The 13,955-nt window shown below is 42.9% G+C and overlaps 1 protein-coding gene across 2 annotated transcripts in view; it reads right to left on the reverse strand.

The window, feature by feature from the left end:
- Positions 1 to 12,663, reverse strand: part of LOC147905745 (transcription factor E2FB-like) — a 30,076-nt gene extending 17,413 nt beyond the window's left edge. For both annotated transcript variants that reach the window (XM_087381629.1, XM_087381619.1), the window contains exon 1: positions 12,208 to 12,663. In XM_087381629.1, the coding sequence (XP_087237755.1) occupies positions 12,208 to 12,477 (270 nt within the window). In that variant the 5' untranslated portion in view covers positions 12,478 to 12,663. The remainder of the gene's footprint in view (positions 1 to 12,207) is intronic.
- Positions 12,664 to 13,955: the final 1,292 nt, after the last annotated feature.

A 13,955-nucleotide genomic window follows, 5' to 3' on the forward strand; every position in this document is an offset into this window, starting at 1 on the left:
TGTACAATGTTGTCTATGCTCTGAAGACATGAAGGCACTATCGTTATCGCTCCAAAATTTGTGAGAACACTACTATCAATCCTACATTGAAACAATACGACTTCAAGAGAATTCACAAACCGGAAAACACGAAATGCAATATAAAGGTTTTATTATCACATGTAACAACACAAAAACTGCTTGCATTAATAAGACAAACTATAGACGATCCTCCTCATCCCTATGGGGCTTGTTGGAGAATCTACAAGCTTACAACTTCATACTGGCTGCAACAAGCTATGAAGTATTGAAAGCTACACGCACACAGTGGACCCTTGGCATTGAGCCATTTGTAGATGAAGTCGCTAAAGATTTCGCTGGGAAGATCCAATCCTTCTGCTACTACACCGAAGAGACTCATGGAGCTGCTGAGCTCAGTGATGAGCTGACATCTGAGAGGTGCAATGTATGTGACTGTTTGGCGAGATCATGGCTCTGAAAAGGAAGGAGAGATTCACGAGTAGAGGTATAAGTCTTCAACGAGGCTAATATGGTTCTCCATGCACCACGAGACACTTGTCATGCGTGCATCCATGTGTAGATTCCTCCACCAACCCCACGTGAAGCTTGCATCTCCAACACCCCCCTCGAGCTGAACAAGGGCAAAGACTTTCAACAAACAAAGCCAAGATAAAGGGTCTGCCAAAAGAGATACACAAAACAAAGTGCTCTCTAAAAAAGCCACGAAAATAGATCATATCCTTCCAAAAGAAAGGAACCATCAAAAATGGCACCATGCCTCACGGTTGATTGCCAAAGATGAAGATTAAAACAAACTATTTGCAGAATGCATAAACACAAAACACACTATCACAACCTGCCCAAAACAAGAGAAGATATGTGTTTATTCCACATGTGGTTCTGAGTAGTCAGAAGCCCATCCTACATCGTCAGATGTACTCGGATCAACGACACACAAAAAGGAACCATCAAAAATGGCACCATGCCTCATGGTTGATTGCCAAAGATGAAGATTAAAACAAACTATTTGTAGAATGCATAAACACAAAACACACTAGCAACCTGCCCAAAACAAGAAAAGATATGTGTTTATTCCACATGTCGTTCTGAGTAGTCAGAAGGCCCATCCTACATCGTCAGATGTACTCGGATCAACGACATACAGTCCTACAAAATCCTCCACAACATGAGCTATTTCCTTGTGCCCCTTTCTTTTGAAGCTGTATCATCTCTCCTCTTAAAGAAATATTCCTTCGTATGCCCAGGCTTCTTGAGTAGTCACAATAGAGTTGCTTCTAGTCTCCTTTTTTTTTTTTTGGCTCTTGTTTTCAACAACAAAGAACTACTTCCATTCCCTCCGAAGTCTAACGTCGTTCCTCATCAACCATCTCCTCGAGTGACATTTTTGCATTGACACAAAGAATTTTGACAATCTCTGTATAACTTGGAGAAAGACGCAACCTTTGAGTCATCGTCATCTACCTGCACACCAAGATCAGCTAGCTATCGCAAGATGGCTCTCATCCTACTCAAATGCTCCCCTAGTGTAACTCAATCTTTCATTTGCAAGCTAAACTCTTGCTTGAGAAGAACTTTTGAGTTCTTCAACCGGGCATCAAAAAAGGGTCTCTGCTGCAACCCAAATTTCACAAGCACTCTTGCTGAGATCAAGGTGATGATAAAATCTCGCTCCTAACGCTCTTCCCCGAAAGTGCTCTCTCATTCCTACTTTCCCGCTGCATGCTTCTTGTCGGACGACTCAACTTGTACTACCTTGCCTAAGGCTTTCTTTTCTGTTTCAGCAATTATGGATCAGAGACCTTTTTCCACGAAGTATAGACGAACACCAAGCTGCCATGCAGAGAAGTTCTCCCCTATCAAAGTCACGAGTTTCATCGAGTCCTTAGCCTCCATCGTTGAACCGGAGGCTTTGATACCAACTGTGAAAACATTACTATCTAATCCTATATGCAAACAATAAAACTCAGAGCGAATTCACAAACCCAAAAACACGACAAGTAATATAAAGGTTATATTATCACATGTAGCAACACAAAACTACTTCCAACTTCCTGCATATGTTCATCACCATAGATAGACTTGTTGTCTTGTACAAAGCTATTGTTCTACCATTTGCCACCATAAACTTGTTGTCTTGAAAAGAGCTACTATTTGTTGTGGAGCTACAACTAGAAGTCACCATCAGTTAGTTGTCACAAACAACCGTCGCCATATTGGAGGTGAATCTGCAGCCACCACATTTGGGGAGACTTTGTCCTCAAAACTGTTATCATCTCTACTCAGAGCTAGTAGCTGCTACAAACACTTCTCCAAATCTAGCTACCACCTTGATATTGGAATTATTTCTAACAAGGAGGGGCTCTACGACCTCAAGCATCTCGCTATTCATGAACGAAGCCTCTAGTCAGCTCATCATAAGTTGTGAAACCACTAATAGAGCATGAACCAAGATCTGCTAGCAAGCAACATCTATTGAAGCACGAAATCCTTGGCCTGCAACAACTAGTTCATCATAAGTAGTGAAATTACTAATAGAACATGGAGCCCAAATCTCATAGCAAGCAACCTCTATCTGAGACATGCAATCCTTGGCCTACAACAATTGGCTATACAAGCAAGTAGTCAACTTCAAAATCTCAAGTGGGTTAACGAGCATCCGGCCCTCTTCTTCACAAAGTTGCTAGAGCTACATGCCAGTTGCTCTAGGTCTTGTAATTTCAAAAAATTGATAAGCTATGATGCCCCCAACTAGCCTAGGAGTGGTAAGGCATACTCGGTTCGTCTAGCCTCGATTCTTGTGCACCGTACAATTTGGAGACTTTACAGCATTTGTTCTCACATTTAGCCGTCATGCCTTGGGGTTTCATTTTCATGTCGTGGCAATGAAATTCAATCGATGGTAGATAGATTTACACTTGAGTTAGTGCAATCAAATTACTTTGGGACTTGTGCATTTTGCATGGCAAACAATGATCTCTAAGGAATACTTGCCCCCAGAAGACAAGTTAGATGATATCAACTATCCTACACGGTCCTACACCAAGAACTTGTGGAATATTATTGCAAGTTAGATGATATCAACTATCCTACACGGTCCTACCGGCATGTGGCAACAAAAATGTAATCATAATGAGCAATATTTGTTGATTCATCCTTCTCAGGTGAAGATGAAGCAGGTAGGATCCTTCAATTCATGATTCATGCATGGCTATCACATGACATTTATATACCTTTGTAAGACTAGAATAAGTCCAATCATACAAATTTAGATTTTTTGTTGTTCTAAAGATCAAAAATCTACACAAAAAATAAAAGAGAAAATGAAAGAGAGAAAAAAAGAGGTAAACAAAAACTTTTATGAAAAACAAAAGAAAGACATACTTAGCAAGAAAAGCAACACTTATGTCGTATTTAGTACTTGGTACTTGATAGTGGTACTTCTAAGCACATAACTTCATTCAAAAAGTTGTTTCTTTCCTTGGATCATGCACTTAACGCAAACACTATGACTTGTGCTCATAATGCCTCTTATGCCGTGAAAGGAATTGGCCAAGTTGAGCTTTTACTTGAGCATTTGGTCATCTAGTCTCTCTTCAAGATGTTTTATATGTTTCAAAATTAAAGAGAATTGTTTATAGAGTAATTTTTTATGGTTACCATTTGTGACGTTTATGACTTCAGAACTAGCTACACCATTGTCATCACTAGAACATTGACTAGAAATCTGCACAATCTTGGTGCCTATGAGAGAGAGACAGTACTCTCTTATTGCAGCCACTCATTTGTGGCATGAGCATTTTGGGCATCTAAACTATGGTAGTTTGGCCAAGTTACAATTATAAAATGTGGTTGTTAATCTCCCCAAGATGCATGCATTATCCAAATATGTTTAAAAGGGATGTTTACTTGCATCAGTTTCCTTCTCTAAAGATGGAAGTGCCAGTGCAGCCTGCAAGTTGCATTTAGTTAATAGTGATGTTTGTTGTCCAATGCTAACAACATCTATTGGTGGATATTCATTATCACTTTTGTGGATGACTTCACTCATCATACTTGGGTTTATCCATTAAAATTTAAGTCCGATGTCTTTGCATGCTTCAAAAAATTTCATGCTATGGTTAAGAATGAAGGTGAACACAAACCGAGTTACACTCCGCACTGACAAGAGGGGTGAGGATATCCCACAGAGTCAGTTGACTTTTTAGCATCTCGTGGTATAATGTACTATGCCATCCAAACCACAACAAAATGGCGTTGCAAAATGTAAAAAATAGAACCTTGATGGAGATGGCAGTGTGCATGATGAAGGATAAGGCTTTGGCCAAAAAATTCGGATAGAATGCCATTATGTGTGCAAATTATGATCCACCAAGGCATTAGAGACTATTACTCTGTATGAGGCTTGCACAAAACGTAACCTAGTCATTTCCCACATGAGAGTGTTTGGAAGCCTTGTTTATGGCATCTATGACACAAGCTTGAGGACAAGACACTTAAATGCGTCTTCATTGGTTATATACCTAGATGAATCAAGGAACATTCCCAAACTCATCCTCTAAAAACACAACATAGTGCAGTTTCAATCTCATGATAGTCACTCACAAGGTTAAAAACCATAAACTCCATCATGCATAGCAGGGACTAGCTACTATGACATCCCCATTGACGTCATCAATGCCCAACAATGGGTGTAGACCATAATATAAAAATATGCTCTCACACATACAAATCCACACCCACACATACTTGAGCATCCATTTATACAAAGTCTTCGTACTGAGTTTCTATCGGCACTCCGGAGGTGAAGGGCAGACTTAGCCATGACGAAGGCTATCACTAAAGGAGAAGGCTAATCAAAAGGTAGTCCAAAATCTCTTCATTCAAGCTACAACTGCATGTGAAGTATAAACGTTTTCATTTTAGTCTCTCCCCAACGAGCATCTAAATCTAAATCTAGCTGATAGGGCAACGCACCATTTAAGATAGAAAGAATTATCACAATACCAGCAAGCCGCAACTTGGACGAAAACTGCACAAGGTGAAATTTGCATGTCCGCTAATACGGCAAAAGCATATACCTAGATAAATCCAAGAACATTCCCAAACTCATCCTCTAAAAACACAACATAGTGCAGTTTCAACCTCATGATAGTCACTCACAAGGTTGAAAACCATAAACTCCATCATGCATAGCAGGGACTAGCATCTTCATTGGTTATAGTTCAAAAAGCAACAGTATCAGTTATACCAACCAATTACTAGAAAGATTATTACTAGTATGATACTGGTCTTTGCTGAAAATTTGGTTACAAACCTTGGTGGCCATTTGGGGCAGCAAGCAAGGGTCTTCCTAGGCAACCTCAACTAGGAGGATTGTTTTCCTTAGGGGATTGAGTGGCTCCCCTTTCTTCTCGAAGTCCTTCATACAGGTGAGCTCGCATTTCAGCCTCAACCTTGGTTTTTCTCTAGCTCTCTTACACAAGTTTTTTATTGTGTTGTTTTCGCATGTCTTGCATGATGTAATCCTCCCTTGAGCTTTGCTCTTGGAGTTTCTTGAAGTATTTCCTTGGGATCAAGGAGTCCACTCCAAGATCACTGAGTTGGCCCATGATCGCCACTTGTACATTGCATGGGACGCTAGCTCTCATCCTCAAAAAACTCGCAAGAGCAAGTTCCTCTAGTCAAGGTGGATAATGAACATACAAAGATGATTCACCACTAGGGGTAGGCATGCTAGTGGCTGATCCACCGACACACCCACAAACCACAGACGCCTTCCCATAAAGATGTCTCCTATGCACATGGGAGTAAGCAGAGCACCGCACCAAATTCGTCCATTACACTCACCAAGTCTATCCATCCTTCTCGAGCCATACATAGCATCTAGAGGCAGCTGCACACAGGCCTATCTTCCAAAGCCAATCCCCAACTCAAAACAATGCACGATGAATGCTATTCACAAAGGATCGCATAGATTATATAAAGAGACGAGACATTGGCAACTTCTAGATAGATTATATACACCTTCATTGTGACTTAGGAGCTATTGACGATGAGGAGCATGCACGTTTGGCTGCCTACACAAACATCAAAGCACAATCTCTGGACCTTCCTTGAACTACACCACAATTTCAAACTCCCCGTCTTGCAGAGCCGAAGGACAACTTTAGCAAAATACATTCCTGAGATTTCAAGCAAACAAGACCAACCCACACACTAGGGTGGACACAACCTTACAGACTTCCCTTGCTTAGGTGATCGCATATGTATCTCTATTGGAGTTTAGCTAGCCACTAGCTAGCACATAGGTTTCACTAGCTAGTCAAATTGCATATACCATGCACCTACTCTCTCTCTCTCTCTCTCTCTCTCTCTCTCTCTCTCTCTCTCTCTCTCTCTCTCTCTGTCATCCTGCTTCAACATGTATCCACTTGCTTGATGCTATTTCTTTTTGTTTTTCAATAGTATGCTTATTAAGAAATGAAATGTTTTCCTACTGTTTAGTTACGGACAATGGGGACTAGGTCTAGCATTTGAGGTTGGACCCCCTTGCTTGAGGTTATAAGCATTAGTGACCCACAAGAGTGATGGCCTCTCTTTGAGAGGGACATCTGGAAACCACACCCCACCTGAGTACCCAAACATGGGACCAATCAAATGCACAGATTGCATATTGACCTAGGAACCATTCAAGAGAATGTTCCCTGAGCTTTGAGTGTGGGCCTAGCAGCAAGCCAAGAGTAATGGAGATACAAGATAAGACGACAAACAAATGAGCTCAGTATGGCTCAATTATGATCTTAGAGTACGTCAATAGATAGTCCAAGCTGTTGAGAACCCGTGGGTGCGATCAGAATTGAATTCTGACAACTTTGAAATTTTAGAGTTTTTGGGAGTGACACATGGCAGACTGCCACATGGAATCTGAGCTGGCAGGTTAGTCCACCTATCCCACACATGTGGCAGCATGCATGGCAAGTGGCAGGGCATGCAGGCTAAGTGTCTGGCCCCAAATATTTGGGGCAGGTTGTGGACTGTTCTCTTTGGGACTGCAGCCCACCAAAAATCTGAGACAAGTGTCCACCTTCCACTCTAAGCCTGGGGGGGGGAGGGACTGAGCCTATAAAAGGCGGCCTCTCCCCTTCATTCCCTACATGAAAATTCGTCACTTTTCTTCTCCCTCCTTTAGAATGATACAACAGAACCTCTCCAGCTCCTTGGATGCAACCAGCTTCTCCCCAAGCCATTCTCTCACCTCAGCAGCACTTTCTCTCTCTACAACAGCACATTCTCTCTCTACAGTTCTAGCCCCTTCTCTCCAGAAATCTGCCCCCTCTCAGCTCTTCTGGAACAGCAGCAGCATCCTCTCTCCTTCTCCTAGCCTGGAGCAGCCACAACCCCTTTCTCTCTCCTGCTGCAGTCTTTCTCTCTCTACTGCAAAATTTCTCTCTCTAATGTTCCAGCCCATTCCCCTTGCAGAAATCTGCCTTTCTGTGCACCTCTGGAACAGCAGCAGCTCCTCTCTTACATCCCCTCCCTTGGGATCAGCATTGGCACTCTCTCTCTACAGCTATCACTCCATAAAGGCTTTCTCTCTCTAATGTTCCAGCCCATTCCCCTTGCAGAAATCTGCCTTTCTGTGCACCTCTGGAACAGCAGCAGCTCCTCTCTTACATCCCCTCCCTTGGGATCAGCATTGGCACTCTCTCTCTACAGCTATCACTCCATAAAGGCTTTCTCTCTCTAGCCTACATGCTGTATTTGTAAGCTGTTCTCATTCCAGCCCCATTTTTCCACACTCTCCTCACCCAAGGTAGCTTCAGAGGCATCAAGGACTTCATCTACAAAGGGGTCAAGTCACGAAGGGAGCCTGTATTATCAAGTTTATCTCATTTACAGCACTATTTCATGTTGTTTCTACTATCTTTCTAGAAACTAGTGCTTGCCTCTAATGTTGGATGTAAGTGGTGTTTGTTGCAGGCTTCTTCCTTGTGGATTGGGCAAGCCAAGAGTTGAAACCTGAGCTTGGAGTCCTCCTTTTTGTTGTCTACCTTGTACATATGCTCTTGAGTCTTGTATCTAGGTCCTAGGCTTTCACTGAGTTCATCAATTTGGAAGGTGCATTGCACCTTGGTCTTGTATCTCCATTTTTAAGAATAAAGTGAGCCTGGATAAGGAGGGGGGCCCGTCTTGGCCCCTCAATCATATTGCAATTTCCAATGATGTCACTTTGTGTTTAAGCTGTATAAGTCTTAATTCCAGCTTAATTGCAAACTCTTAAGTTCAAGTATATGTGTTTGGCAACTCGCAATCATTTCATTCAAACACCTTTGCAAAATCCGTTGCCTGAATTGATAGAAAGCATCGAGTAGTTTACACTCTCTCGCACACACACACACACATCAAAAGCTACAGGGCCATTATGATTAGACATTTGTTGCTTCGTAGATTTGCACAAGACGTTTGACACAGTGCCGAAAGCCCTGCTCATCAAATGTCGCCTCTACATAGATGAGCTTGAGACCTTTATTGGGACCCTAGGAAGGGCTAGTTGCACTCTAGCCGGATCCTTGCTTTAGATTCTCTTGTATGCAAATGGCGCGGTCTTACTCTCTCCTCAGTAGAGGGTCTCCAACAACACTTGGATGTGCTTCATACCTTCTATGAGACACATGACTTGGAAGGTCAACCTTGGTAAAACCACGGTCATGATCTTCCACACGTCTCGAGTAACGATGCAGAAAGAGCATTTCACCTTGGATGGATTACTAGTGGAGGTGGTTGCATCCTACACATACTTGGGAGTCCTTTTCTTCGACCCCAATCGTCACGACGCAACCAACCTTGTAGGCCCGACTAAGAAAGGCATACGCCGCACTAGCCAAACTCAAGCGACAGTGCTTTCACTCTCACTTCCAAGACTCTCGGACCAAGACCCTTTTCTTTCAATCTTTGGTCCAAACAACAACTATGTATGGCAGCCCTTTTTGGGAGCCAGACCTATCACAAACAGATTGGGCACGAGTCGAGAGGCTTCAAGTTCTCATTCTTTCACGAATGATTCGCAGTAAGCCTCAACCCCACATTAGGTAGTCATGGCTGAGTTCAAAGTATCCCCACTACAACTCAATGAAACATTTCAAGTTATCACGTATATATTGCATTAGACAGTACGGCTCTTGCACCACAGGGACTTAAGCTTCCTTGGTTGGCTTTATCCTCATCTATGGCATTAGTAGCAGAGGGTGACCAGAGGTGTTGGTATGCAAGTACATGCAGTTGGTTTGAGAGCCTATAGCTTTACATAGATAAGTTACCTCCCTTCCAGTACAGCATCGAGGCCCCCCTCCATCATGCTCACATATCACAAGTTGAACTAGGTCATCCGAGGGGATCTTTTTATAGTGATACACATTCACAACTTGGTTGGCAACTCGTTGGCTACCTATGAAGCTTTTTACTCAGGGCACATATGCCAGATCAGAGTATACAACTAGACTCCACTTACAGCAACATCACTGCCAAAAAATACCGACCAACAAGACCCACAAAGACGATGGCTATAAGGACCCAAGCCAAAGATACGTGAGACTCGACGGATGGGGCACAAATCACATTAGAGGGCCTCCTCTCCATATTCATATGACCGGAGACAACCTGTAGGAGTGACAGTGACATTTGTTTGCCGCGGGGCTATAGCTAAGAAACCACAACACACCACACATGTCAACAACTGCCAACACTCCATCATAAGTTTTATGCAAACCCCTCTTAGGGTTGACACCCCCGCCAACTCCGTATCCTCTCAACGAGCCCGAAGAGTTTTATATCTATGTATTTATGATCATGATTATGGGTTTTCTTTTGTATTTGTCATGGGTGTTGAAGCCTGCTTAGTGGCTCTAGTCCTCAGCTCATTGTATCAAGTTCTTTTAATCTCATAGCACCTTTGGTCTTTTGAAGACTTTGAATAAACTTCCTATCTTCTTTCTTTCTCTCTTTAACCTATATACCTAGATGAATCCAAGAACATTCCCAAACTCATCCTCTAAAAACACAACATAGTGCAGTTTCAATCTCATGATAGTCACTCACAAGGTTGAAAGCCATAAACTCCATCATGCATAGCAAGGACTAGCTACTATGACATCCCCACTGACGTCATCAGCACCCAACAGTGGGTGTAGACCATAGTATAAAAATATGCTCTCACACATACAAATCCACACACCCACACACTCTTGAGCATCCATTCATACAAAGTCTTCGTACTGAGTTTCTGTCGCCATTACGGAGGTGAAGGGCAGACTCAGCCATGATGAAGGCTAGCACTAAAGGAGAAGGCTAATCAAAAGGTAGTCCAAAATCTCTTCATTCAAGCTACAACTGCTTGTGAAGTCTAAACATTTTCATTTTAGTCTCTCCCCAAGGAGCATCTAAATCTAAATCTAGCTGATAGGGCAACGCACCATTTAAGATAGAAAGAATTATCACAATATCAGCAGGCCGCAACTTGGACGAAAACTTCACAAGGTGAAATTCGCATGTCCGCTAATACGGCAGAAGCATATACCTAGATGAATCCAGGAACATTCCCAAACTCATCCTCTAAAAACACAACATAGTGCAGTTTCAATCTCATGATAGTCACTCACAAGGTTGAAAGCCATAAACTCCATCATGCATAGCAGGGACTAGCTCTTTAACCTATCCTAACTCCACTTAGCCTCGCCAACCCCCAACCTTTCCGCTCAGCCTTGCCACCCCCTAGCTCTTTTGCTCAGCTTCGCCAATCCTTTTTCTACTTTGCTCAACCTTGCCACTCTACTCATCCCATCTTTTTTCCTCTCTTACCTAACCCACACAGGCCCCCTACCTAGATTGGACTCCCTCCCACGCCCAATCCATGGGTTATGAAATCTAAACCCTATGATGTCCCCATCATCCCCGCCCTAGTCTCCTCCTTAGGCCCCTTCCTAATAAAACGAGGTGTGGGCTCTTCATATGCAGCCTCTGAGTCTCATCATCTTCGTGCTCAGCCCTTCTTATTTTGGAGATGAGTAATCACAAAGACCAAAAGAGTCCACTATGTCACACTATAGAATGCCACACTTACACTCCTTAGCTATTTGATACGTATATAGCCATCTATCTAGCACTCCTTACCTATTTAACAGGTATGTTATGTATTAACTATCTATCTATTTATCTGCCTACCTACTTTTCTATCTATCTATGCTTGGCCCTTTCAAATATGAGCAAACACAAAGAGTGGGATGAGGAGAGAAGGATGATTATGATTGGGACAGCAAAAGGCTTAACCATTGAGCAATTACAGCCCATACTAACCGATATCTCAACGAGAAGGATTCACATCGATGCATCTAAGAGATTGAAGGCAATTGAATGCCCAAAGGAGCCTATGTTATTCAAAGGGTCACATGTCCAAGACAATGGACTTGCTCCAAATTAGAGAGAGGTCACACCTCCTCCACCACTTCCAACGACGCTATTCCTATGATCTTGGCAGTTTAATGCATAGGCAAATTTTGTCTTCCAAGGACATTAATAATCTCTCTCTCTCTCTCTCTCTCTCTCTCTCTCTCTCTCATGGAGCCTAGGCTTTATGCTAGAACATTGAAAAAGAATACGTACATACATAGAGACACATGTATAGAGCAAACTTTATGGGACATAAACGGAAAGAGATAGTAGAATCAAGGCTAACAGAGCTTCCAGTAAAGCCAAACAAAGACACCAGCTGCATTGCCTGAAGATATTACTTGATGGGGAATGGGAGACTAAGCTAGGAAGGAGCTTCAACACAACCACCCAGATTACAACATTACCTTGCAGAAAAGGAGTAGAATGAACAAAACTTTTCATTATTATAGCTTCCAACTGTAGTTAATTAAGTGCACAGACGTCAGAAATGATTGCCTTAGGGGATTCTTAATACGTATCATGTGCATTCATGCTGTCCGTTGACTTAAGAACAGCAGAGAGATAAACGCGGCCGAATTGTCTGTAACTCTGGCCAAAGACATCAGGTTCACGTGGACTTTCACATTTTTTCGAAGGCCTTTCATTCAGGATACTGGAAAATGCACAATTAAGGCAACTCATCTCAGAAAGTACCCGCCCTAGCAAACTAAGCCTTATCTGAAATGTAAGTAGATCACATACTGAGAATTTAGTAACGAACGTGTCTTCTTCATGAGTATGGGTGGAGCCTCCGCTTCTGGGAAGCCAGGCCGCAGACGTTCCTGGCTCAACAAAGTGATGGTATTCTCCGGGCGAAGCGAACGCTGGTTTTGAAGAGGTGAAAGGACTGAAGGAACTCTGAGAAGGAAAATTGGGGGTGGCAGAAGCAATTGAAGCACCCCGACGTGCAGGCATAGAAATGCTCGTGAGGAAGTGCAAGCCACAACGGTCACCAGTTAAGATGTCGATCATGACGCAACTGTAGAACAGCGAAGGATAAAGGAGACGGAAAATGGGAATGTATTGAAGGGGAGGATGGAAACCAAAAAGGATGGGGAGGGTGAGAAAGGGGAGATGTCAAGGGGGAGAGGTAGGGATGAGGTTGACCTAAAGATACAATGAGCATTGTGAGTAAGGGGGTTGGGGAATTGTATTGGACAAAACAACACATGTGTTTTGAATGCAGAACTCGCGCCTCTTCTTCCCCCCAAAGTAGTTCTCACCTTAATTGCCCTTTTTACACCCTTTGCATACACGACCAAAGACAATTGAAGACTCGCGTATATCCCCCACCTGCCTGGCTCTCACATCGGAGTGCTAATTTATGTCACCAACTTGTCATTGGTGTCGCGATTGGCGAAGATGGAACGGGCCAATCGTGCAGCGCGGCTGGAGGAGCTGGCCCTGGATTGGTTGGGCAGCCTTCTAGACATATCTTTTTGTGTCTGTGCCCAGGTTCCTCCCTCCTTTTGGACCAAGTAGCCCTTCACACCACCTTTTGGAGGATGGCCAGCGGATGTTTGTGAACCGAGACTACACAGGCGAGTTTCCCATTTCACGCCAGCTCCATCCTCGCCAATTAGAAATCCCTCCTACAAAACAACCTTTTCACACACATCTGTCCACCATGCTCCGAAAAAATATGCTAACAAGTGAGTCACACCCCAACGTGAAACTAAAGGCGAGCAGTGTCGAATAATGCTTCTCTAAGAATGGCGATGTGGTAAGTTTCCAGCAAGTGATTGGTCGATAATATGCAGCAATTTCCCTGTCTAAGAATGGCTATGATAACCAAGCAATCCAACAAGGCAACCTTGTAATACTCATGTGCCTTGTCTAAGAATTACACTTGTAACATTTTCGAATTATACTTGTTTAAGAATGGTGGTGATAACCATGCACGCCAACATGGCAAGTGTCCAGCAATTGACTAGTCGATAATATGCAACAATTTTCCTTACAATATGTAAGATTTTATATGCCTTGAATCGGATAAAGAGAAACTATGCATATTCTAAATGGCTCTTGGAGCCTTGGTGGAGTAATTCAATGTGGAAACTATGCATGTATTGGCTAAAGGATTTCTCTCAACGTGGCCTGACATGGCATTCCAATCAAAAGCTTGAGGTTTTGGTTTTTGAGGAGCTTAGGCAGTGGTTGAAAATCTTTTTTAGGAGGTCATAGCTATGAATCCGGATTTGTAGGCTTCTAGTTTCCTCAATGAGAGTCAACTTGGGGAGCTGCATGGTCTCTTCTTCAATTGCCAAGCTCCTATTGCTAGTTGTTTGCATAAATTAGAGTGTCTTGACCTCCTCAGCTGAGTCATCAGACTTTGTCATGAGTCAAAAGTCCAATGTAAATGGCAAAATTCCTCCATGTCGGTGAGCATTTGCCATTTCGCATCTTAAGTCTATAAGTCTTTAGTGATACAAGTTTTGGGTCTTCATGAG

The sequence above is a fragment of the Dipteris shenzhenensis genome, chromosome 1 (genome assembly GCF_047967505.1).
Source record: "Dipteris shenzhenensis isolate YYH24624 ecotype China chromosome 1, Dip_SZ_1.0, whole genome shotgun sequence".
NCBI lineage: Eukaryota > Viridiplantae > Streptophyta > Polypodiopsida > Gleicheniales > Dipteridaceae > Dipteris > Dipteris shenzhenensis.